Source organism: Hemiscyllium ocellatum, chromosome 29 (assembly GCF_020745735.1).
Source record: "Hemiscyllium ocellatum isolate sHemOce1 chromosome 29, sHemOce1.pat.X.cur, whole genome shotgun sequence".
NCBI classification, from domain to species: domain Eukaryota; kingdom Metazoa; phylum Chordata; class Chondrichthyes; order Orectolobiformes; family Hemiscylliidae; genus Hemiscyllium; species Hemiscyllium ocellatum.
The window spans coordinates 50228232-50254770 of record NC_083429.1 but is presented as its reverse complement, the minus strand read 5'-3'; the positions used below and the strand labels follow the sequence as shown (position 1 = coordinate 50254770).

At 42.1% G+C, this 26539-nt stretch overlaps 2 protein-coding genes across 4 annotated transcripts in view; one reads left to right on the top strand and one right to left on the bottom strand.

The window, feature by feature from the left end:
- Positions 1–872: 872 nt before the first annotated feature.
- On the bottom strand, positions 873–11042 carry sc5d (sterol-C5-desaturase). Of its 3 annotated transcripts, XM_060846823.1 has the most exons (6): positions 10953–11042; positions 9793–9885; positions 5093–5310; positions 3545–3677; positions 2592–2692; positions 873–1923 (listed from the first exon to the last, which is right to left on the bottom strand). In XM_060846823.1, the coding sequence occupies exons 3-6, from the start codon at positions 5300–5302 to the stop codon at positions 1477–1479; spliced, it is 891 nt and encodes a 296-aa protein (XP_060702806.1). In that variant the 5' UTR covers positions 5303–5310; positions 9793–9885; positions 10953–11042; the 3' UTR covers positions 873–1476. The 3 variants fall into 3 exon arrangements, with proteins under 3 accessions (XP_060702806.1, XP_060702808.1, XP_060702809.1); XM_060846825.1 differs by lacking the exon at positions 9793–9885 and having other exon boundaries at positions 10953–11036; XM_060846826.1 differs by lacking the exons at positions 9793–9885; positions 10953–11042 and adding an exon at positions 8689–8737.
- A 14121-nt stretch (positions 11043–25163) lies between these two features.
- gkup (glucuronokinase with putative uridyl pyrophosphorylase) overlaps positions 25164–26539 on the top strand; it is a 55698-nt gene continuing 54322 nt past the window's right edge. The window contains exon 1 of the mRNA XM_060846882.1: positions 25164–25335. Coding sequence (XP_060702865.1) covers positions 25279–25335 — 57 coding nt within the window. The 5' untranslated portion in view covers positions 25164–25278. The remainder of the gene's footprint in view (positions 25336–26539) is intronic.

Genomic DNA, 26539 nt, shown 5'->3' with positions numbered 1-26539 from the left:
TGCCATAGTAAGGGAGCTGAAGGAAATCCGGGGAATCGAACTCAAAGTGGATCTGGTATTTCTTCTTCTGGGGTTGCCAAATTTGCCCTGTCTGAAGGAGCATGGAAAGAGACTGTGTAACATTCTTACCCACTTTGCAAGGGAGGACATTTTAATGAATTGGAAGTTGGAAAACCCCCCAGGTCTTATGGGGCAGTGTAGGCTGGTGATGGAGCATCCCCCCCAAGATTACCTCACAAATATGGTGCACCACAAAACAAAACCCCAGGGTGGCCAGTGACAAGCAGTGCCCTTCTCAGAGGGCAACGCTGTATGATCAAACAATGAAGGGGAGGGCAGGGATTAAATCAAAATAGAGTTGGACGAAGCAGTTTTATAAGACACGGCGGCCCTTTCTAAATTATATTGACGCAGACTTATCAACAATATTAATTAGGGCTGTGATATAGCCATGGAAATCAGTTTGGTGCCTGTAGGGCCCTGGGAGGGGTCAACTAGGTGAAAAGAAATACAGGTACAACGACTTGTGCCCCCAGAGGTAGGAGTTTTAGTGGAGATGTGGTGAGTGAAATAGAATAAAGTAATATGATATAATTTAAGCTAATTTGAATTCAACTTAATTTAATTGTAGTTTTGTTTAAGTAGATACGTTTGTTCTGGTAGAATAGTAGGTAGTTTATCATTAAATAGTATTGTGATATGACTATTATACTATCTCTATATTTTTTGTATTTTGCTTTATTTCTATATATAGTTGTTTTGTAAAAGATTTGAAGTTTTTAATAAAAATATTTATAAAAAATAAAAATTTGATGAAAATAAGTAACCCACTCATGAAAGCAGTATTGAATTTTACTGTACATTCCACAGAATAATCCAAGAAATACCACAAAATTATGTAGGCAGTAAACATTAAACAGAATTGTTTAAGGTATGAACTCAACCTTCAATAATGGTTCACAATAGTGCATCTGAAATGAAGTATCATCTCCAGTACATGGGAATCTTTGATTCTGCCCTTCAATTCTTTACTTTATAAAAGGCTGTACAGCACACGGTTTCAAAATTCCTCAGAATCATTAGAATAAATGAATTATGGTAATATCATACATAATTACAATGAGAAGACAACCAATAATCACCCAGACCCTAGATAATGGCATGCACAGCATTAACAAAGTTATTAAGTCAGTAATATGTCAATGCCCTAAGCAATTATTGTACTATAAATTATTTATAAAAGAAAGTATTTCCAGTCTGTGAATAGCTAGTAAATTCAAATTCCCCTCATTCACAAGGCAACAAACTGTCTATTACTGCTACCCATTTCCAATAGATTTTACTTTGTAGTAATAAGATAGGGCAAATTAAAATACTGAGCGATGCCTGGACTATGTATTATTCGTTGTATTGCTCTTGGCAGAGATGATAGTGCTTCACTGGAGCAAAGCAAGGGAAGTAGACAATGGGAGCAGCTCATTCCTCTTTGCTGACATTTTCGATGGCTGCCTGGCCATTGGAGGAAGAACTACACAGCTTTCCCTCAGCTGTCAGCTTCCTCAAATAGTCATGGGGTCCTTTACCTTCATAGGCAGACGGGCACTTGTAGGAGCCTCCGATTCTGTCCCAGAGTGTAAAGTACTGCCCATAATTGTAGTCAAAGTACAGGTGGTGGTCGGTATGATGGGCTGCACCATTGATGACCTCCTCGAGGACTTTAGGCAGTCTGTAATTCCCATCGTGAATGGACACTGTCCAGATGTTGACAAAGATGTAAAGACCCAGGTAGACCAGCTTGTGTAGCGGGAACAGGAAGGGATAGATATGATATGGGATACTCTGCAGGAACCCATCTACAGGATGAAAAGCATGACTTGCAAATGGGGTTGCAATCTTCCAGGTATGGTGGGGCTTGTGTAGTCGCTGCAAATAAGAGAAAGAAATTATATATAATCAGCACATTAGTGATTGCTTAAAAAGGAAAAAAATGCAGTTCTAAAAAGCTAAACAAACATTTACAATTCGATTGGTTTCGACATATTATGACAACTCCAAGAATCACGGGACTTGAATATGGATCTTTTGGCCCAGAGGCGTGTACATTAATGTTGGTGCCGTAAGATTCTTTTGGGATGCAATTCTATATTTACGCAAGATGCTGTTCAATTATGATGCAGTTCTCATGCCTTGAAATGCCTCTCAGTATCCAAAATTTGGGCTAGATGTAATAACGAGAAAAATCAGCATTTTTAAATAAACCTATGAAGTGGAAATAAGATTATTAGTAGATTCTTGACACACTCTCTTCAGACAATCAATATTAATTTACAAAGGGGGAAGCTGAACAGTATTCAAGGAGAAATTTACAGGGTATGGGGCAACACCTGGGGAGTGGGTCAAATGGAGAGCTGCCTCAGTGGGGCGAATAGTCTCCTTCTGGTCTATCAATATTGTTATCAATGCTAACATGCCTGAGTAACCCCTTTTCATTGAAAAGTGTATCTAATCGTGACAAATGTAATCTAAACTTAATTTTCAAGTCACTCTGTCTGTGTACAAAAACTGTACTTCCTTGTGACTCTAACACTTACCTTATAGAGTAGCCGGTGGTGAAGAAACCTGTGGATCCAGTAGATACACATGTCCGTGAAGAAAAGAAAGGAGGCCATACTGAAGATTACTCCAAACCAACCTGATTAAACAGGAAGACCAATGTTAGAGTGGTAGTCTGCTCAGGATACAATCACAGGTTACCCACCTATTCCAGCTCATCATACACATGTGGCTATGAGCACAGTCACAGTTCATAAGCTTGAGGGTTTTGGGAAAGAGTGTGAGAGAGATGGTAGAACTCCCACCAGAGTTAATATCCAAGGACTGCTCTTTCCCTGCTCTGCAGCTATTTAAAAAGTGGCTCTTTCCTTGGCCCTCTTTACTCAGACCGAATGCCCATAAATAGCAGCTACATTTAAATGGCACCTTTAAAGTAGTGAAATATCCCAAGATCCTGCACATGTGTGCTGTTGTACAAACTTTATTTCATGTCACTCAAAAGGTAAGGGACAAGTGGTCAAAGGTTTGGAAAAGATGGAGGTTTTAAGAAGTGTTATTAAAAAGGGGAGAAAAAGATCAGAAGAATGATCAAATCACAAATGAACGGAAGAATGAAAGATGAAAAATGTTGGAAAGGGGAATGCTTCAGCTTGGGGCGTAGGCAACCAATTCAAAATAGAACTCGAAGTCCTACAATAGTGGAATCAATAGCAGGCTACAGAGAATAAGATTACAATTTGTTTCATACAACGGTGATATTTCCAAAGCAACTAGTCTATCAGATTTTCGATTCAGTCCTGATCTAGAAAGGCAGAGCAGGCTGGAGGGTGAAAATGGTTTCCTCGTGCCCTTCCGTGTCACCTGCTCTCAGGGTTCAAGAACAATGCAGAGTTCAGAGTTCAGCTTGCTGCCCAGTGTTAGGGAATGAAATAAAATGTTGGCTGGAATCCATTTCCCTGCATCGAATTCCTATTTTGTTAAAAACGCTTACCATAATGGGAATCCTCAATATTGTCATACAATTTGCTGTAGCCTCGGACCTCTGCAAAGAATAACGCCACTGTTGGAATGCTCATCCAAGGCATTGACTTCAAAGCATACTTTATCTCCCGCTGCACTTGGTTCTATAAAAGAGGTGGGGGATAAAAAAAAAGAAATTGGTTTTAAAAATATCCAGAAAATCAAATTCAATTACCAACATTTCCAAAGAACCACATATGGAATGTGTGTTTGTTTTTGAAGTCTCAGGGCAGAAACAGGTAATCTGGTCCAGTATATCTGAGCCAGTTTCTCTCTACACATCAGTTAGCCAAATATATCACAAATCCTGCCCACTTCGCATGAACTGTACATCATAACCTCTCAAGAAACTATTTAATTCCCTTTTGAGAGAATGAAATGAACTCTGCTCCAACAATGCTTTGCAGCATGGAGCTTCCACATTCCTGAGGCCAGCACAGCAGCTCAGCGGTGTGCACTGCTGCTTAACATGCACCCAGGTTAGATTCCAGCCTCAGGTGACTGTACAGGATGCTCTTCGAAAGTTCGATGTGGACTCAATGGGCCGAATTCCCTGCTTCCACATTGTAGGGATTCTGTGATTTCAATCATTCTGTGTGAAGAAATGTTTCCTAACTCCCAGTTTAGTTGCTGTTTGGACTGCCTTAAACATCTGCCTTTAACAACATCCCATTGACCAGGGGAAACGATTTACTTTGATCTTAATCAGATCACTCATCTCAACCTTCTCAGTTCCACACATCGAAGCCCTGACTCCTCCAGTACCTTACTGTAACCTCGTTAATAGTAATGCACAACAAGTCATAGACAATGCATCTCATTTTGAAGAAATAATAAAGTAACACACAAAAATTGAGATGCCAGCATTCCAAAATGATTAGAAAGTTTCACATTTTAAAACCCCAGTGCAAGCAAGAAGGAGAGGTTAGAGCTGCTGGGCTGTCACCTCATTCAGTACGGCCTCTCCATCTAAGAGGGCAGCTAGAGGCTAGTTGCTCTGCAGAGGCTGGGCAGAGAAAAGAAGAATAGGAAGTAAAATAAAAAGAAATTAGTGAAACGTGGCGGCAAAATAGTAACTTATAAGCAAGAAAATATTAGGCACTCCAAATTAAAATAAATCCCATTTGCTAGTCTGAACAAGTGTTGAAAAAAATAATTTTAAAATCACATAAGGATTCTATTTTTCTATCAAGTACTGTCTCAGGAACTCTCACACCATTTCCTCCAAATGGATGATGGAAACTCGTGGTGCAGAGGGTTTTATATGCAACATAACAGATATTCTACCTGCAGATGAGCCAATGCAGTAGGTCATCTCACAAGCTGTCATGAAGCCTTTAATTCCACTGTTTATAAAAACTATGATCAGAATATGTACTAAAACAGGAAAGATGTTCAGGATTGTCAACAAAGAGTGGGGGGGTCAGGGTTTCTGAGACTAATTGGCCAGCTCCTTTAAAATCCATGTAAAAATCAGATGAACTAACACAAATACAGACATCAGGGATATAGTACATACCGGTAAATACTGCGGATGTTTTTTCAGCATGTGATCAAAAATAAAATAATAGCTAAACATTCCAAAGAGGAGGTAGATAGCAGCAGCTCCCAGATTTGTTACAACCAGGAGGCTGATTATCTGGCGAACAGCAGCATCCTCTGGCCAGGAACTGGGGTACACATACGGTGTGAAGAAGTAGTAGTCTGTATAATGTAATATAATATCCATGGCATAACCTGGAAACCAAAAGAAGAGGTCTTAGTGATTCATGTATGAAAATTAATTCCCTGTGAACACAGCATTCTTCCCAAATCTTCATTTGCACTGACTCTGACAGGAAGGTGGAGAGGTGCCTTAATTGAGATGCAAGTTAAAAAAAAATCACACAACACCAGGTTATTGTCCAACAGGTTTATTTGGAAGCACTAGCTTTCGGAGCGCTGCACCTTCACAACCACCTCATGAAAAAGCAGCACTACAAAAGCTGGTGCTTTCAAATAAACCTGTTCTACCATAACCCAGTGTTGTGTGATTTTTAACATTGTACACCCCATTCCAACACCAGCACCTCCAAATCATAATTGAGACATATAAGATAATCATGGAGGTTAGATAGGCTGAACAGCGAGAGCCTTTTTCCTTGGACGGCGGTAACTAGCATGAAGGGACATACCTTTAAATTGAGGGATGATGGGTATAAGACAGATTTCCTCAGAGACTAGCAGGGGCATGAAACACACTGCCTGCAACAGTAGTAGACTCACCAACTTTAAGGGCATTTAAATGGTCACTGGATAGGCATATGGATGAGAATGGAATATTGTAGATTAGATGGGCTTCAGATTGGTTTCACAGGTTGGCACAACATCAAGGGCCGAAGAGCCTGTACTGCGCTGTAATGTTCTGTGTTCAAAGAGATTCTGGTATTGCTCAACAATAATGCTTACGTCATTCACTTATACAAAAACATTAAATAAGCAAAAGAGAATTTCAAATCAGTCTGTTTAGTGATAGTCTAAATTCTTGTGCTCAGTCATTTCGAGGTGAGAGGTGCTACATAAACAGTTATGACTAATAAAGTGCTGGATGTAGGTTTGCTCACGGAGTTCGAAAGTTCATTTCCAAATGTTTCGTCACCCTACTAGGTAACATCTTCAGTGGTGAAAATGTGTTGCTGGAAAAGCGCAACAGGTCAGGCAGCATCCAAGGAACAGGAAATTCGACGTTTTGGGCATAAGCCCTTCTTCAGGAATCCAGAGCTGAAAATGTGTTGCTGGAAAAGCGCAACAGGTCAGGCAGCATCCAAGGAACAGGAAATTCGATGTTTCGGGCATAAGTTTTTCCAGCAACACATTTTCAGCTCTGATCTCCAGCATCTGCAGACCTCACTTTCTCCTCGAACATCTTCAGTGGGCCTCAGGTGAAGCAATGCTGATGATTCCTGCTTTCTATTCATATGTTTGGGTTTCTTTGGGTTGGTGATGTCATTTCCTGTGGTGATGTCACTTCCTGTTCTTTTTCTCAGGTGGTGGTAGATGGTATCTAATCCGATGTGTTTGTTGATGGAGTTCCGGTTGGAATGCCGTGCCTCTAGGAATTCTTGTGCGTGTCTTTGTTTGGTTGTCCTAGGATGGGTGTGTTTTCCCAGTCGAAGAGGTGTCCTTCCTCATCCGTATGTGAGGATACTAGTGAGAGGGGGTCATGTTGTTTTGTGGTTAGTTGGTGTTCCTGTATCCTGGTGGCTCGTTTTCTCCCTGTTTGTCCAATGTAGTGTTTGTTACAGTCCTTGCACGGTATTTTGTAAATGACCTTAGTTTTGCTCGTTGCCTGTATAGAGTCTTTCAAGTTCATTAGCTGCTGTTTTAGGGTGTTGGCGGGTTTGTGGGCTATCATGATGCCAAGGGGTCTGAGTAGTCTGGCAGTCACTCCCGAGCTGTTTTTGTTGTAGGGGAGGGTGGCTAAGGTTTCCCAATGTGTTTTGTCTGCTTATTTGGGTTTGTTGCCGAGAAATCGATGGACTGTGTTCATTGAGTACCCATTCTTTTTGAATACACAGTATAAGTGATTTTCCGCTGCTCTGTGTAGTTCCTCTGTGCTGCAGTGTGTGTTGGCTCAATGAAATAATGTTCTGATGTTGAAACAATGTTCTGTTTGTTGCTGAGAAACAAGCAGACAAAATATGTCGGGACATCACTGTGCAGCAATCTTTATCAAATAAAGTTTGACACCAAATAACACAAGGAGATATTAAGAGAGGTGTCCAAAAGCTGAACACAAACTCAAGTTTTATAGAACTTCATTAAAAAAGGAGAACAAAGAGGTGGAAAGACTCGAGGGATCTTAAAATCAAGATGGCTGAATAATGTCAACAGAATTAATCTGAAGATTTTAGGGATAGAGATTTTAAGGAGGGTGAGGCTTCAAGGATTGGAAACTAAAGAGAACTTTAAAATACATGCCTTGCTAAATCTGATACCGAACATATATCAGTGAGGATTAGGGATGGTATTAGTGGGCGGCACGGTGGCACAGTGGTTAGCACTGCTGCCTCACAGCGCCTGAGACCCGGGTTCATTTCCCGACTCAGACGACAGACTGTGTGGAGTTTGCACGTTCTCCCCGTGTCTGCGTGGGTTTCCTCCGGGTGCTCCGGTTTCCTCCCACAGTCCAAAGATGTGCAGGTCAGGTGAATTGGCGATGCTAAATTGTCCGTAGTGTTAGGTAAGGGGTAAATGTAGGGGTATGGGTGGGTTTCGCTTCGGCGGGTCGGTGTGGACTTGTTGGGCCGAAGGGCCTGTTTCCACACTGTAAGTAATCTAATCTAATCTAAATGGTTGGAACTAGGTCCTAATTCAGACACAGGCAGAGTTTTGGGTAAGCTTAAGTTCATGAAGGATGGAGTGTGGGAAGTTAGCCAGGATGGAGTTCAAATCAGAAGAGTTTGGTAATTCACAATATCAGAAACTCTTAAGTACAGAAAATATGCTCAGAAATTACTGTAAGATATTCATTCACAAAATATTTAAACTCTTCCATTAAATTCTACAAAGTAATGTTACTGAACAGGTATGACCCTAAAACAGAACACTGGATTCAGCCTGATAAATTGCTGAATTCCAAATAAAATTATTTTGCATTAAAACATATAGAATGATGACAGCCACATTGAGGTTATCCAAATAAAAATATAAACGCAAGTTAGAACAACCCTAATATTTCATTTCTCAATTATCTTAATTTTATTTTGAAATAAAGTGAAAATCTGGAACATGCTTCATTTTTGTGGGAGCTTTTATAAAGCTGACAACTGCGAAGCCACAATTAATCTGGCACACTGGATTTCACAGATATAAACCTCTTTACTGTTATAATCAAGATCGTAAACAGTAAACACTGATAAAGCAGCTGTGTAAACTTTTAGGCTGCCACTTTCTTTCAGTGGTTTCATTTATTGTATATATTAGATGGGACATCAACCAGTGGCTCACATCTGCCCACAATTGTGGATGTAAGAGATCACATGGCACTACTTCAAAGAAGAGCAGGACATAGCTCTCCCCTGTGCCCCAACCAATATTTATCCCCTAATTAGCCTCACAATAAAACAAACCTACCTGGTCATTTTCCAATTGCTGTTTGTTGAGCTCACCACATACACATTGGTTTCAACACTTCCTAAAATTATAACAATGACTCCACTTCAGTAAAGTACTGTTGTCTGTAAAGCATTTTGGAGTTTGTCCAGGGGTCATGTGTAGGACTGAACAAATGCAAGACATTTTTTTTTATTTTGGACTCTAACCAAATTGCTCAGTTCGAGATCAAATAAAAGCAAAATACTATGGTTGCTGAAAAACTCAAATAAAAGCAGTTTAGGCAAAACCACTGGTCTTGCAGCATTCGTGGAGAGAGAACCAAAGTTAAAATGAATCTATTGCCACAATCCACTTGGAAAAGTGCACCAATTCTTGAACCCCATTACTGCCAGATTCATAGCAAAAACTGATGATATAACCAGAGTATGTAAAGCCTCAGGTTTACCAGTTTGATGGAATCAGGTGATCAGAAAACTGACCAGAATCCTGTACTTAATAAAACAATTTGTCACAAGTAAATTCTAACCATGAGTAAACAGTTATGACCATCAACATACAATTCTACAACTGAAACTAACACTCCTTTTAAACCCCTCCCCCACCCTCCACACACACACACACACACACACACACACACAATGCTGGGGAAACACAGTTCATTAGCACCAGTCCTCATTAGATGGAGGTGTTTTTTTTTTAATTCCCAAAACTTTTGGTTCTCCAAAGTTCTTCATTCCAGATTCTCAGTTCTTTTTCAAAGATACAGGGAATTTACTCATCAATTGTTCAGTTTCATAGGTCACTGGTCAAAATCAACAGCTTATTAAATATCGAATTAGGCCTCATATACCACCCCCTGAGAAAAAGAACAGGAAATGACATCACCATCTCAAAAAACCCAAACATATATATAGAAAGCAGGCATCATCAGCAGTGCTTCGCCCTAAGGCCCACTGAAGATGTTACCTAGTGGAGTGATAAAATGTCTGGAAATAAATCTTCCAGCTCAGCGATCAAACCTACACCCAGAAACTCAACCTGAACTACAAATCTTCTCAAAGCTCCATAAGACCTTTTACCACTGTAGAAATTTTTTTATCAACTTTCAATGTCAGTACAAACCTCTAGAACAGGTGAAACTTGAATCCAGGTATCCTCATTTGGAGGTAGGGACACTACCGCTGCACCATTCACCCACATAAGCTACTCAGCTGCCTGCGAATTAGATTGTTGTTATCAGGCTGATGACCTTTGGGTTTTACAACTGTTCAAAAAATGCACCAACCAATCAACACCCAACTGCTCACTGATCTCACTCAGTCCATACCCTGGTGTGATACTGTCTTATCTCATCTCCCCAACTGCTTGCAAAGCAACACTGTAAACATAACTCATAAGCTCCATAACTTGTTTTCAAAAATGCAGCTATTCCTTCCACATTCCTAGGTTTAACAAAAGTTCTTTTTCATTTTAGACCAGAGTCAAAAATACAGAAATAAAAAAACAGTTGCAGTCTTTATGTTAATACTCTTCAGTTCTGAAGGAGGATCATTGAAATTGCTGGAAAAGCTCAGCAGGTCAGGCAGCATATGTGGACAGAAATCAGAATGAATGTTTCAGGTTGAGTGACTCTTCCTCAGAACAGAGTTGAGGAAGGCTTGCTCAACCTGAAACGTTAACTCTGACTTCTCTCCACAGATGCTGCCAGACCTGCTGAGCTCTTCCAGCAATTTCTGTTTTTGACTCAGGATTACAGCATCTGCAGTTCTTTCAGTTTTTGTTTGCAGAGTGAAGGGGGGGGGTGGCAAGGAGGAGTGAATGGGTGGATTGGATTGGGTGGTGGTAGTGGCAGGGAGCAACATTAATTCCCCAGGGGCTTAGCTCATGATCTGGGAGCCAGCTGCTTGTGAATGGGGGTCCAGAGCAACCATCCATGCAGAGGGTCAGATGTTACACCCACTGCAGCACTGAGGGGGTGCAGCACTGCCAGAGGTGCTAACTCCTGGCTCAGAAATTAACACCCTTGCACTTGAATGCAAAGGTTTTTGTTAATCCAGAATCCAATCTGACTGTGCAACCTTCAGCAGGAAACTGGAGGGATGGAGTGGGGAGGAGATGCCTCCTTGTCAGGTATCCCTGGGCTTGGTCAGTTAACCCTCCCCTAACCCTGGTACCCCACTCTCTCTGACCCCCCCCCCCATGCCCGTACCCCCAGCCGGTTGCCCCATTCCTCCCCCCCCCGATCATTAAGGTCTCCCCGGGTCCGGTTACCCCGCTCCTACCTGCTGCCCGATCCTCCAGGGAGGCACAAGGATGTTAAAGCGCCGAGCTCTCTCAGGCCACTCCGCCGGTCGGTTGCTAAGGCAACGCGCAGGCCTCGCCTCCCCAGGATGTGAGTGACAGCAGGATTCAGCCATTCAGGGCCCGCAGCCTCCACATCGATTGGACCATCTGCCTGTCTGTGACGCCTGATGTCACAGGCTAGGCCAATGAAGTGAAGACATAGAAAGGGCGGTACTTACGTTCTGACCATTCATGTGGGGATGGGCGGGGCTTATGGCTCGCCCGACTGAACACCTCCTTGGCTCCCATTGGCTGTTGGGTGGCCTGATGGTAACGTCACTAATAGAACCATCAGACGTTCTCTTTTAGAGAGGCACATCCCTGGGATTTAAAGGGGCAGATTCCTGGGATTTAAAGGGGCAGAACCCTGGGATTTAAAGGGGCAGATCCCTGGGATTTAAAGGGGCAGATTCCTGGGATTTAAAGGGGCAGAACTCCTGGGATTTAAAGGGGCAGATCCCTGGGATTTAAAGGGGCAGACTCCTGGGATTTAAAGGGGTACATCCCTGGGATTTAAAGGGGCAGATTCCTGGGATTTAATGGGGCAGATTCCTGGGATTTAAAGGGGCAGACTCCTGGGATTTAAAGGGGCAGAACCCTGGGATTTAAAGGAGCAGATCCCTGGGATTTAAAGGGGCAGATCCCTGGGATTTAATGGGGCAGACTGCTGGTATTTAAAGGGGCAGGTCCCTGGGATTTAAAGGGGTAGACTCCTGGGATTTAAAGGGGCAGAACCCTGGGATTTAAAGGAGCAGATCCCTGGGATTTAAAGGGGCAGACTCCTTGGATTTAAAGGAGCAGATCGCTGGGATTTAAAGGGGCAGATCCCTGGGATTTAATGGGGCAGACTGCTGGTATTTAAAGGGGCAGATCCCTGGGATTTAAAGGGGTAGACTCCTGGAATTTAAAGGGGCAGATCCCTGGGATTTAAAGGAGCAGATCCCTGGGTTTTAAAGGGGCAGACTGCTGGTATTTAAAGGGGCAGATCCCTCGGATTTAAAGGAGCAGATCCCTGGGATTTAAAGGAGCAGATCCCTGGGATTTAAAGGGGCAGATCCCTGGGTTTTAAATGGGCAGATCCCTGGGATTTAAAGGGGCAGACTCCTGGAATTTAAAGGGGCAGATCCCTGGGAATTAAAGGAGCAGATCCCTCGGATTTAAAGGGGCAGACTCCTGAGATTTAAAGGGGCAGATCCCTGGTATTTAAAGGAGCAGATCCCTCGGATTTAAAGGGGCAGATCCCTCGGATTTAAAGGGGCAGCTCCCTGGGATTTAAAGGGGCAGTAATGCTAGGCTTTAAAGAGGCAACCCCGTTGGATTTAAGGGGCAGTAACCCTTGGATTTAAAGGTAATTTAAAAGGGCAGTACCCCAGGGACTAAAGGAACAGATCCCTGGGATTTAAAGGGACAGTCAACCTGGGATTTAAAGGGACAATAACTCTTGATTTAAAGTGTCAGTATCTCTTGGATTCAAAGGGGCAGTAACCCTATCATTTAAAGGGGTAGCAATTCTGGGATTTAAAAGGGAAACAATACTGGCATTTAATGGGGCATCAATACTGACAGCTACTGAGCATGTGCATGGGTGTTATGTCAGATTATTATCACAAGAGGATGGAATAGGAGAGTATAGGATCTCAGTCAGATTCTCTCCAGCTTTCTATAATGTTTTGTGTTTAATGTTAATGTTTAGTTAGTACAGTCTAGTTCCACTTTCCAGCTCTTGATCCACAGCACTTCATAGGTGTAATCCAACCACTTCTTAAATATTCTCAGTGCCTCTGCCTCTACTGTTCTTTCAGACTGCATGTTTCAGCTGTGTTCTGTGTGAAATCAAATCCCTTCTCAACCTCCCATCTGTACTCTCGTCTACTGATATCATTCAGTTATGGAAACCTCAACTCTGGGGTTCTAATGGGCTACAATAATGTGGATGACCATTAGATAATAGCAGACCATCTGTCTGTTACACTTCCACAAAATGAAAATGACCAGGAATCTCTGGGGAATGAGCAATTGATTTTGAATGGTATGCTCAAGGCCTTACTTGACATGTAGGTGCCAGAGGAACTGAAATGCATAGTTATGATCAGGGAAAAACATGCTTTGACTTATTAAATTTCCTTTGAGTTAATCATTAAAGTTTTCACCATTAACAAAAGGAGTACTTGTTACTGTTGATGATAATTTTTATCTTAGTTGATCATTCAAATGAAAAATTTAAAATGACAGTAACCCTGGAAATTAAGTGGACTGCAATCTTTGAAATTAACGAATAGATTGCATCTAACGAGCATTTCTAAAATAGTAAAATGCATCAAGGTAGTTAATGAAAGCAATAATCAAACAAAATTTCTTGCCACCAAGAACACCTAAGGCAGGTCAGAAGTCACATGACACCAGGTTATAGTCCAACAGGTTTATTTGAAATCATGAGCTTTCAGAGCACTGCTCCTTTGTCAGGTGACTTCATCTGATGAAGGAACAGCATTCTGAAAGCTTGCGATTTCAAATCAACCTGGTGTTGTGTGACTTCTGACTTGGTCTATCCCATTCCAACACCAGCACCTTCTCATCTTGGTCAGAAAGGTAATGTTTAAGGAGAAAGGAGAGAAAAATGGGAGAGAGCTTTAGGAAGGGAATTCCTGAACTTAGGACTTGGTTGTTGAAGACACGAGTGCCAGTGGTGAATCAATTAAACTAGGAATGCTCAAGTGGAAAGCAGACAGTTTGGTGGTTTGTGCAGCTGGCGGAGGTTCCAGAACTAGGGAGAAGCAAGACCACAAAAGGATTAGAAACAACGCAGTAGAATTTAAAAATTGCAACATTGCTTAATTGTGAGCCAGTGCATGGTAACAGAATTGTGGATGACCTCAATTTTATCAAGGCAGGAAAATATAAAATGGGTAGCAAAGTTAAATGTATCACCCATCATTGTGCATTGAACTTTAGTGAAGCTATCCTCTCAATGTGTAGTTCATACCAAGGGATCATGATGGAGGAAACTCACAGCAAATCACTTCTGGAAAAAGCTGCTTGACTAAGTATTGCCTGTGTAATTGAGTTCTGGAAATAATAGCAATTGCTGTAAATACTCAATAGGTTGAGCAGCATCTGTGGTGTGAGAAACAGAGTTCATTTTAGGTCAATTACTTTTCATCAGAACACATCTGTGTCTCACTTTGTTACTTTTATTCTCTTCAAATTTCTGTCACCTGGAGTATTTTGCCGTCTGGAGCAATGACAGAGAACATCAGCTGATCAACATGAACATTCTGTGACTGTGGCTGTATCAGTTTAAACATCAATATGAATTCTGATCAATGTCAATCCAATATTTATGACCCTGAAATCATGCCTTGTCAGCTAATATGTTCCTGATTAAGGAACTGGCAAGTTTGAAACTAGTAATTAATCATTTAAAGTCGGTCATTGTTCCCTAATACTGTATTTGTGTTCTGCTTATTCCATTAATGCTGATGTTCAGGTTTGTCAGATGTGGTGCAGATGATGACCTATTTCGATGTAAATGAATAATTGCTGGAATAATACAAATATGATGCCTTGCATCATGTGTGCTGACTGAATACGTTACATGTTTAGTATGAGATGGTATGTGCCTTTAAGAAGGATTTGATCTGTCCTGTTTCTCTTGAAGCGGGGTGTTGTAAAACTGTTGAAATGGTTTCTGCTCCATGGAAACCAAAATCAATTTTTAAGAAATTTATACAAATGATGCACAGGTGATGGAGTCAGACTCACACAAACTCAGGGTCTTAGTTTTTGCTTTCAATTTTTGAAGTTGGAGTTTTGGAGTGAAAGCTGTTAGATACAGCTCTCTCTCTCTCAGCTGCTAGATTAATTCTGTTGGTGTTCTTTCTCCTGGACTGGAAGAGATAGCAAGTGAGGGAAATCTGTTTTACTGAATTTGTCCTTGCCAAGCAAATGTTTATGGGATGCTGCTATATTAGGATAGTTGATGAGTAGCAGCTGAATAATATATTACTCATTAAGTCTTTTAATAGCATAAAAATTAATGCCAATTTTTTTGTTTGTAATTTAATTTTAGTGTAAGAGTAAAGTGTGTTTTACTTAAAGCCAAGTAGTGTGACCAATCAAATCATATCTGGAACACAGCGCTTTACACTTGCCTTTGAATAAAAGTTAGAGTCTAGGCTATCGACTTAATATATTTTGAGGGGTTTGTTGTAGTCTATAACAAGTGTCTCAGAAAATGCTCATACTATTTATGTAGGAATGCTACGTTACTCTGGTTAAATAAGATTTAGTAGTGGTTATCCATAGTCAAAGCTTTTCTGACCATTGTCCACATTAATGAAGTTTAAAATGTACAAACAGTTTATAGGCAATTGATTTGTTGAAACTGTTCCACAATTTTTATTTGGTTTCTGATTTTAAATGCTGAGTTCCTAATTTCAATCACATGAAATATTTTTAAAAGTTAATTTTGCACCAGCTAAGATTTTACTGGACATAAATGGGTACTGTAGTTGCTGGAGATTAGAGTCAAGATTAGAGTGTGCTGGAAAAACACAACAAGTCAGGCAGCGTCCGAGGAGCAGGAAAATCGATGTTTCAGGCAAAAGCCCTTCATCAGTAATGATCAGGATAAAGTCAGGGAGATTTTACTGGAGTTGATCCAATAACAAAAAAAAACTGAAATTACCTGCTTTAGTGAACTGAATTACCTAAAAGTGATTTCATAGCAGCATATTGAGGTCTGAATTTGGCCACTTCACCACTGAGGCGATTCTACTCAATGTTCTTGTTAAGAGAATACTGGTTTTAATGGAAATGATCTCTATGTACTATCTGTGCAGTGAATTGTTTTAATGTGCAGCCACTGTTATAGTACAAGCAAATGTGATAGTTTTTGTCACAGGCTTATGGGACACCAGTCTTAGATTTACTCTGTCTTTAGTGAACTGGGGTAAAGGTGGATACCTCCAGTGTGGGCCTCAGGGTAGAAGTCACATGACTAATGCAAGCTAGGAGACACATTTTACAGAATTGCATTTCTATCCCAAACATGCTCCTTTTATGATTTGGAGATGCTGGTGTTGGACTGGGGTGTATAAAATCACACAACACCAGGTTATAGTCCTTGAAGGAGCGTCGCTCCAAAAGCTAGTGTGCTTCCAATTAAACCTGTTGGACTATAACCTGGTGTTGAAAATGTGTTGCTGGAAAAGCGCAGCAGGTCAGGCAGCATCCAAGGAACAGGAAATTTGACGTTTTGGGCATAAGCCTGCTGGACACACTTTCCTCATTCCTGATGAAGGGCTTATGCCCGAAACGTCAAATTTCCTGTTCCTTGGATGCTGCCTGACCTGCTGCGCTTTTCCAGCAACACATTTTCAACTCTGATGCTCCAGCATCTGCAGACCTCACTTTCTCCTATAACCTGGTGTTGTGTGATTTTTAACTTTATATGTTCCTTTTAATGCAGTTTAATTCCAGGCATCGTCATTTGTACTGAGTTACCCAAGATGCCCATAACACTACTCTATCAAGGTGCCAATTACTCTGTTTGTGTCATAAACTGACCACTTTGGCCGACTCTTGTTCAGGACATTTAAGGTTTGTCCCCTGACTGAGTCTCCAATATCTCAACTCTGGCAATTGTTTGGCAGTTTTGTCAAAATGGAATGTGGTATTCCAACATTTCATCTTGATTTTATCACTTAAGGAATTTAAAAGACATGTGTTGCCCAGGCAGTTGAACATGATTGTCGAGAGGGGAAGAAAATTGGGGATGCTCAAGAGACCAGAATTAAAGGAGAGTGCTTAACTTAGAGGATCTGAGGTTGGAGGAGATAGGAAATAAAGAGGGGTGGGGCCATAGCATTTAAAAATAAAGGTGATTATTTGAATTTATTCAAGGTGTTGCTTAGCCAGGAACCAATGTAGGTCAACATCAATAATAGTGGGACAAATTAGGGAAGTGACATGATCATTACCTCTTCTTCTGGTTTCTGATATAATTTGAGTATGCTCATTAACACAACCTAATGATGGTGAAGTCTGAAGCTTGTGGGTTCAAGCGACACTCTAGGGACTTGATCAATCTCAGTTGGTACTTCAGCATTTGCATAACATACATTTAGTCCCTCACATCTGTTCCACCATTTATGTGGTTTGTGGCTTATTTGTACCTAAATTCCATTCAGTCATTTTGATTCCATTTCTTTTGACACTCTTGGTGAATAAAAATTAGTCAGTCTTGGTCTTGAACATTTCAGTTGACCTACAACATCAAAATGTATAGTCACCACAGGCTTATCAGACATTAGAGGTGTCCTCTCATTACAGAAGGATGACTGGTGGTGGTTTAACCTGAGGGTCACCATATCTCAGGTAAAGGGTGAGAAGGATAGTCCTTCACAGTAACCTCACCTGGTGTATGAATTGAACCCACTCTGCACCACAAGTTGGCCATTTAGCCAACTGAGCTAATGAAACCTTTTCTCCAGTTTTTACATTCTGGTTGGACAGAGTACATCCCAGATTTCCACTTACCACTGTGTGAAGAGGTGTTTCTCAATTTCATTCTGACATCATTAATTGGTAATCTCAAATAAACCTGTTGGACTATAACCTGGTGTTGTGTGACTTCACGCTTTCAAACAACAATTTCTACATCAAATCCTGGTAAGGTGCATTTAATCTTGAATCCTTTAAATATTTAAAGAAAAGTAAGCTTATAAAGAAACTTTCATACCTCAGGACATCTCAATGAGATTTACAGCAATTAAGTTCTTTTGAAGTTTAATCTTTGTTTTAATGCATGAAACACACCAATACAACTACACATAGCAAGATCCCACAAATGGCAATGTGTTAATGATCAAATAAGTTTAAGTAATGTCGATTGAGGATGAATATTGTTCCAGGACATGGAAAGGATTTCCCTTCTCTTCTTCAAAATTAATACCATGGAATCATTTATATCCACCAAAGAGGACAATGGGCCTTGTGCAGCATGGTGGCTCAATGGTTAGCAGAGGCCCGGGTTCAATTCCAGTCTTGGTGGACTGTCTGTGTCGAGTTTTCGCATTCTCACCGTGTCTGTATGGGTTTTCTCTGGGTGCTCTGGTTTCCTCCCATAGTCCAAAGATACGCAGGTTAGCTGAAGTGGCCACGCTAAATTGCCCGTAGTGTTTAGGGATGTGCAGGTTAGGTGCATTAGTTGGAGGAAATCTAAAAGTACTAGGGTAGGGGAAATGGGTCTGCGTGGGATACTCTTCAAAGAGTTGGTGTGGACTTATGGGCTTAATGGCTTGTTTCCACCCTGTAGGGAGTCTATGAAAACATCTTGTCTGAAAGACAACGCTTGCTCAAGCGATTCAAAGTTACAATTTTCTTAAAAGGAGAAAGAACCAGGAATCTATTCAAAGTTTTCTCTATGCATTTTTGGCTGGTGAAGTGTAAGTGGTCTGGGAGATGCAGGAGATGGGTTTAAGCTCAACAACTAAGACCCAGAGCTCCAAGGGCCCACAGTGCTGAGGTTGCAGGATTTACAGCTGTGCTTGGGCTAAGAAGTAAATTTTCAGGTCAAGAGAAGCACTGGGGTCTGTGCTTAGTGCTTAGAGTGAGGGACATAAATCATTGAGGTCTTCCATGAACTTCCAAATGAATATAAAACTTCTACCTATCTCCTTGTTTGATATGGAACTTTAAGAAGGTGAGTTGGATGCTGACTTTAAACCAGAGAGTGCTGGAGAAACTCAGCAGGCCTGGCAGCATCTGTGCAGAGAGAAACAGAGTTAATGATTCAAGTCAAATATGACTTATTGAGAACTGTGAATTGGATGCTGCTCTCTTGGTCAGGCAACAGTGTAAAGCAGTAACAAATAAATTGAATACACCCAAATGTTTGGAATGTAAACCTTTGCCATGGGTTTGTGCCGAATCACAGACTGATTTAATCCACCAGGCCATTCAGTCCACCATGACTGTGTCAGCTCTTTGGTAGAGCCCTTCTGTTAATCTCAATTCACTACTCATTCACATTTTACCTTTCAGGTACTTAACCAATCCCCTTTTCACAATGTTACCATTGAATCTACCTCTGTGTTTGTTTTGGACACTGTGTCCTAGGTCCGAACAACTCAACATGTAAAAGTAAAGCTTCCTTTGCACGCCTGATTCTTTCATGTATCATTTTGAATCTGTCTACTGTGGTTTTACATTTTTCTCAGTTTTATTTTCTCCCCATCAAAGCATGAACGAATTTGAACATCTCCATCAAACCTTCCCTGATCTTAAATGAACAACCCCTGAGTTTAACCAGGGTAATTCTAAGATTTTCATTCCTTTTGGTGAAGTGAAATTAAAGTAATATTTCTCTAGTAAAATTTAAAAATAAACTGTAGTTGCTGGAGATCTGGAACAGTCAAAAAGAGAAATAGCTGGAAAAACACAGCACAATATTCAGCAGATCTGGCATCATCTGTGGACAAAGTTAAAAATCACACAACACTAAGTTATAGTTCAACAGATTTATTTGGAAGTACAAGCTTTCAGAGTGTTGATCAGGTAGCTAGTGGAATAGGATCATAGGACACAGAATTTATAGTAAAAGATCAAAGTGTTATACAATTAATGCGATGTATTGAACAAACCTAGATTGCTGATAAGTCTTTCATCACTTAGAGTGGGTTTCAGGTTTTGTTTGATTAATATGTAAATCCCAGAATTCTTTCAAGTCACAGTCCGGAGATAACTTAAGGTTTTATAAAAAAAGTGACATCTCAGCTCAGACAATGCATTAAAGGTGTGAGGATGAGCACCTCCCCATGATCTTCCCCACACCTCCATTTTTCACCTTTAAACAGCCACCAAACCTTAAACAGACTATTGTTCCCAGCAAACTGCCCAGCAACATCAACCACAACACCATACAACAAGAGTTAGCCCATGTGTTGGCATGGATATCACCATTACACGTGGGGAGACCACCCACCATGTACTCAGCAGGTACTCATGTGACTTGGCCAATGTCGCCTATCTCATTCACTGCAGGCGAGGATGTCCTGAGGCCTGGTACATTGGCAAGGTCAAGCAGACGCTATGACAACGGATGAATGGACACTGCGCAACAATCACCAGACAGGGGTGTTTCCTCCCGGTCAGCTAGCACCTCAGTGGTCAGGCTGAACCTCGGATCTTCGGGTGACCATCCTCCAGGGTGGACTTCAGGATACACAACAAGGTAGAGTTACCAAGCAGAGGTTGATAGGAGAAAGTGAGGACTGCAGATGCTGGAGAGTTGAAAAATGTGGCACTGGACAAGCACAGGTCAGGTAGCATCTGAGGAGCAGGAGAGTCGATGTTTTGGGCATAAGCCCTTCATTGGGAACGTGGAGTGGGAAGGGGGCTGAGGGATAAATAGAGGGGTGGGGCTGTGGGGAAGGTTCCTGGGAAGGTGAAAGGTGGATACAGGGTGGGGGGGAGGGGGGTGATAGTAACAATAGGACAGTGGATAGGACATTGGACAGGTAGGACGGGTCAGGAGAGCGGTGCTGAGTTGGAGGGTTGGATCTGGGATGAGGTGGGGGGAGGGGACATTTGGAAACTGGTGAAGTTGATGTTGATGGATAGCCAAGTTTGGTACCTGTGAGGACGACCTCAATTGCGATCTTGGTTCCTGGTGCCAGGGTTAAAGACATCACAGACAGAGTGCAGGAAATCCTCAAGGATGAAGGTGAAGAGCCAGAGGTGGTGGTACATGTTGGCACAAATGATGTCGAAGAAGAGGAGGAACATACTACAGCGGAACTTCGGAGAACTAGGAAGAAGACTGAAAAGCAGGACGTCCAAGCTGGTTATCTCCAGTTTGCTTCCAGTTCCTCAGGCTGTTGAGGCCAGAAACAGGGAGATAATGACTTGAACGTGTGGCTGGGGAAACTGGTGCAGGAAGCAAGGATTTAAATTCTTGGATCACTGGGGTATGTTTTGTGGTAAGCATAAATTCTACAAGAGAGATGGTTTGCACCTTAATAGGTTAGGGACCAGCATTCTGGCAGGCAGGTTTGCTACTGCAACACAGCTATGTTTAAATTAAGTAGTGGGGGGGGGGGGGGAACAAACTGGATGTTTAAGAAGGAAATTGAAGGGAAAGTTAGAACAAGGGAAGTCAAGAAAGACAACTGTATCAATGAGGCAGAAAACTCAGAAAAGGATCATGCTGTAAGGTTGAGTGAAATAGGAGTTGATGGGAAGGGTGAGGGCAGTAACAAATTAAAAATACTATACATGAATGCACGAAGCATTAGAAATAAGATGGATGAGCTTGTGGCTCTTTTGGAAATTGGCAGATATGATATTGTGGGGATAACTGAGACGTGGCTTCAAGTGGACAGGGCCTGGGAAATAAATATTCAAGGCTACACGTGCTATCGTAAGGACAGACTGACGGGCAGAGGGGGTGGGGTGGCCATGTTGGTAAGGGATGATATTCAGTCCCTTGCTCGGGGGGACCTAGAATCAGGGGATGTAAAGTCAGTGTAGATAGAGCTGAGAAATACTAAGGGTAAAAAGACCCTCTTGGGAGTTATCTACACGCCCCCAAACAGTAGTCTGGATGTCGGATGTAAGTTGAATCAGGAGCTGAAATTGGCCTGTCGCAAAGATGTTACTACAGTTATTATGGGGGATTTCAACATGCAGGTAGACTGGGAGAATCAGGATGATATTCGACCTCAAGAAAGAGACTTTGTGGAGATGGATTCTTAGAACAGCTAGTGCTGGAGCCGACCAGGGAGAAGGCAATTCTGGATCTGGTATTGTGCAACGAACCAGAATTGATCAGGGACCTCGAAGTGAAGGAGCCATTGGGAAGTAGTGACCATAATACAATCAGCTTCAATCTGCAATTTGAGAGGGAGAGGGTACAATCGGAAGTGACAATATTTCTGTTGAATAAAGGGAACTATGGAGCTATGAGGGAGGAGCTGGCCAAAGTTCAATGGTGCAATACCTTAGCAGGGATGACAGTGGAGGAACAATGGCAGATATTTCTGTGTATAATGCAGAAGATGCAGGATCAGTTCATTCCAAAAGGGAAGAAAGATCCTAGGAGGAGGCATGGGTGACCGTGGCTGATGAGGGAAGTCAAGATACATAAAGTTAAAAGAGATAAAGTAAAACATAGCAAAGATAAGTGGGAAAATGGAGGACTGGGAAGCTTTTAAAGAGGATTACTAAGAAGGAAATACGCAGAGAAAAATGAGGTACGAAGGTAAACTGGCCAAAAATATAAAGGAGGATAGTAAAAAGTTTTTTTAGGTGTGTGAAAGGCAAAAAAAATGGTTAATACTAAAATTGGGCCCTTGAAGACAGAAACAGGGGAATATATTACGGGGAACAAAGAAATGGCAGAAGAATTGAATTGGTACTTCAAATCTATGTTCACTGGGGAAGACACAAGCAATCTCCCTGAGGTAACAGTAGCTGAAGGACCTGAACTTAAGGGAATTTATATTTGCCAGGAATTGGTGTTGGAGAGACTGTTAGGTCTGAAGGTTGATAAGTCCCCGGGGCCTGATGGTCTATATCCAAGGGAAGGTGGCTCGAGAAATCATGGATACGTTTGTGATTATTTTCCAGAGTTTGATAGATTCAGGATCAGTTCCTGTGGATTGGAGGGTGGCTAATGTTGTACCACTTTTTAAGAAAGGTGGGAGAGAGAAAACAGGAAATTATAGACCAGTTAGTCTGACCTCAGTGGTGGGAAAGATGCTGGAGTCTATTATAAAGGATGAAATTATGACACATCTGGATAGTAGTAACAGGATAAGTCAGAGTCAGCATGGATTTATGAAGGGGAAATCATGCTTGACTAATCTTCTGGAATTTTTTGAGGATGTAACCCTGAAGATGGACGAGGGAGATCCAGCAGATGTAGTGTACCTGGACTTTCAAAAAGCTTTTGATAAAGTCATACATAGGAGGTTAGTGAGCAACATTAGGGTGCATGGTATTGGGGGCAAAGTACTAATTTGGATTGAAAGTTGGTTGGCTGATAGGAAACAAAGAGTAGTGATAAACGGCTCCATTTCGGAATGGCAGGCAGTGACCGGTGGGGTACCCCAGGGATCAGTACTGGGACCACAGCTTTCTACAATATATGTTAATGATATAGAAGATGGTATTAGCAATAACATTAGCAAATTTGCTGATGATACAAAGCTGGGTGGTAGGGTGAAATGTGAGGAGGATGTTAGGAGATCACAGGGTGACCTGGACAGGTTAGGTGAGTGGTCAGATGCATGGCAGATGCAGTTTATGTGGATAAATGTATGGTTATCCACAATTGTGGCAAGAACAGGAAGGCAGATTACTACCTAAATGGAATCAATTTAAGTACAGAGAGTGTGTTCTTGTACACCAGTCAATGAAGGTAAGCATGCAGGTACAGTAGGTAGTGAAGAAGGCTAATAGCATGCTGGCCCTCATAACAAGAGAGATTGAGTATAGAAGCAAAGGGGTTCTTCTGCAGCTGTACAGGGCCCTGGTGAGACCACACCTGGAGTACTCTGTGCAGTTCTGGTCTCCAAATTTGAGGAAAGACATTCTGGCTATTGAGGGAGTGCAGCGTAGGTTCACAAGGTCAATTCCTGGAATGGCGGGACTACCTTACACTGAAAGACTGGAGCGACTGGGCTTGTATATCCTTGAGTTTAGAAGACTGAGAGGGGATATGATTGAGACATATAAGATTATTAAAGGATTGGACACTCTGGAGGCAGGAAACATGTTTCCACGGATGGGTGAGTGCCGAACCAGAGGACACAGCTTAAAAATACGGGGTATACCATTTAGGACAGAGATGAGGAGAAACTTCTTCACCCAGAGAGTGGTGGTTGTGTGGAATGCTCTGCCCCAGAGGGCAGTGGAGGCACAGTCTCTGGATTCATTTAAGAAAGAGTTGGATAGAGCTCTCAAGGATAGTGGAATCAAGGGTTATGGAGATAAGGCAGGAACAGGATACTGATTAAGGATGATCAGCCATGATCATATTGAATGGTGGTGCAGGCTCGAAGGGCAGAATGGCCTACTCCTGCACCTATTGTCTATTGTTCATGTCACAATACTGGCGACCCCACTACATTATACACTCTCGCACATGTACTCACAGATTCTTACACACAATCACACTCGCACAGACCCTCTCTCATACACATGCTGTCTCTCAGACACACATCCTCACTCACATACACACCTTCTCATACTCTGTCACACTTGTGTACACTATCAAGCACGGACACATGCACACATACTCTCACACTTTCTCTCTCCCAAACACACACACAAACACACTCTCTCCCTCTCTCTCCCACACACACACACATATCAGTCTATGTTGAAATTGCAGACTTGTATTTGCAGATACATTCCATTTTGTTCACAAGGCACACAGTCTGTAGGCAGTCAGTCCATGTGACATTTTATAAATTCCTACTTTGAAAATAGACCCAGTCTGACTCAAAGTTGAGATATAGACAGAGTCTAAACTCACATCATTTATGCATTGTCTGAGCTGAGATGTCACTTTTTTAATACACTGATGAAACCTTAAGTTATCTCGGGGCAGTAAATTCTGGGATTTACATATTAAACAAAACCTGCAACACCCCATTCTAAGTAATTAAAGATTTAACAACCATCTGGGTTTGTCTAATACATCGCATCAGTTGTATGACACGTTGATTTTATTTCTTATAAATTCTGTGTACTATGATCCTTCCCCACCCCAACACCGCTCCGAAACATTCTACTTGCAGGTTGGACTATAACCTGATATGGTGTGATATTTTTTAACTCTTCAGGCACAGCTCTCTTTCTCTCTCCACAAAACTTGCTGAGTTTCTCCAGCACGTCCTGTTTTTAATATTTTTGCAGGTTGTTTTTGTCACCGTTGAGTCTAGCCCTGACAATTTCCATTGTTGGAGACAGGTGCAGCAACAAACAGGTAACAGGAAGCTATTATCCGGCGTGTGGTTTTACATTCAGTTACAGTACACGGAATGTATTGCACGGGCAAAGACACTGAACACACGGGGGAAGAGATATCCCATCGGTGTAACTCCGCCTGTAACCTGTGATGTAAGGACGCTGTGCATTGAGTAGAGACGCTGTGAGACACTCGACTAATCTCTTTGACAAATCAACTTGGGGGGAGCTGATGCAAGTTTGTCCCAGTCAGTGCTGACAGCCCAGCCGGTTAGTGGGGTCGCCCTGATGATCTGTGTGCTGCTAGTCGCTGGACATGGGACATTGCTGGAGAGCGAGATCAAGGTGATTACTGCAACTTGCCTCACAAACAGTGCATTGAGTTTGAACCCATTGAGAGCTCCGCATCTAATAGTCCCAAAGTGACGGATTTCTATCGCCTCGGGGCCTCTTTCGGCCATGATTCAGGAGTGAGGAGCGACAGGGTTGTACATGCAGCAGAGCAGTCAGCATCCCTGCAGGGTTTTAGACTGGATTCCCGGTCTCTGCAACACCTCTTGGGCCTCATTCCCGCGTGCTTGCAAGTTCACATCCAGTCTGCACCAGCAGACTTCACTTATGGCGCTTCTGCAATTGTTCACAAGAAATTTGGGGGCGAATAACTGCAGCTCGTTCTGGGGAAGCCTTGCTTTTATCTCGTGTGTAAAGGTTTCGTGTCCAAGTCCAAAGTTGATACGGGGCTGGTTCTTAGCTGCAAATCTTTACAGTCAGAAAACCCTGTGAGTCCCCACAGCTAACTGCTTCACAACCGAATACTCCATCAAATGGCAATGTTTCACATCACCTCTCAGTCCTAGCACCCTCAACCTCCGTTTCTCCTGCTACAGACATTAAGGTTCAGCAGTAGCCACGCAAGGGTGATAATACAACAGCTGTATCCTTGTTAGAGGGACAGAACCTGGCATTTATATGTCACCAGAGTTGAAAAATGTGGTGCTGGAAAAACACAGCAGGCCAGGCAGCATCCGAGGAGCAGGAAAATCGACGTTTCGGGCAAATTTATATGTCACCGTTCATTACCTCAAGGGTCTCACAAAAAATTATAGACTATAAAGTTTCTTTGAAGTGTAATCATGGTTGTAGAGAAATTGAAATTATTCCCAATGCCTTAACTTCCTGGTTCTTGTCCATCACCCATGTACTGATGGGCTCTTTCCTCACAACAGCCATATCACACAGGCTGGACAAACAACATCTCATTTCAGCGTGGGGACCTAGCAGCACTCGCTTCGCAATGCAGCTAAATAAGTGGATGTAGGTATCCAGAACCTCAACCTGAGCTACAAATCTTCTCAAAACTCACCAATTAAATACGTTTAGAGCCTGACGACCTCCCACCGTGTGCTTTACCCATTACCCCCCTTTCCCGCCATGATATGGGTTGCTTTCAGCTCAGCCAACCCATGTTTCACACAATCATGGTTCCCCATTATCACCTATCTAGTTTATCTTCTTCCCTAGCTTACTATCCACAATTCCTATGTCTGCT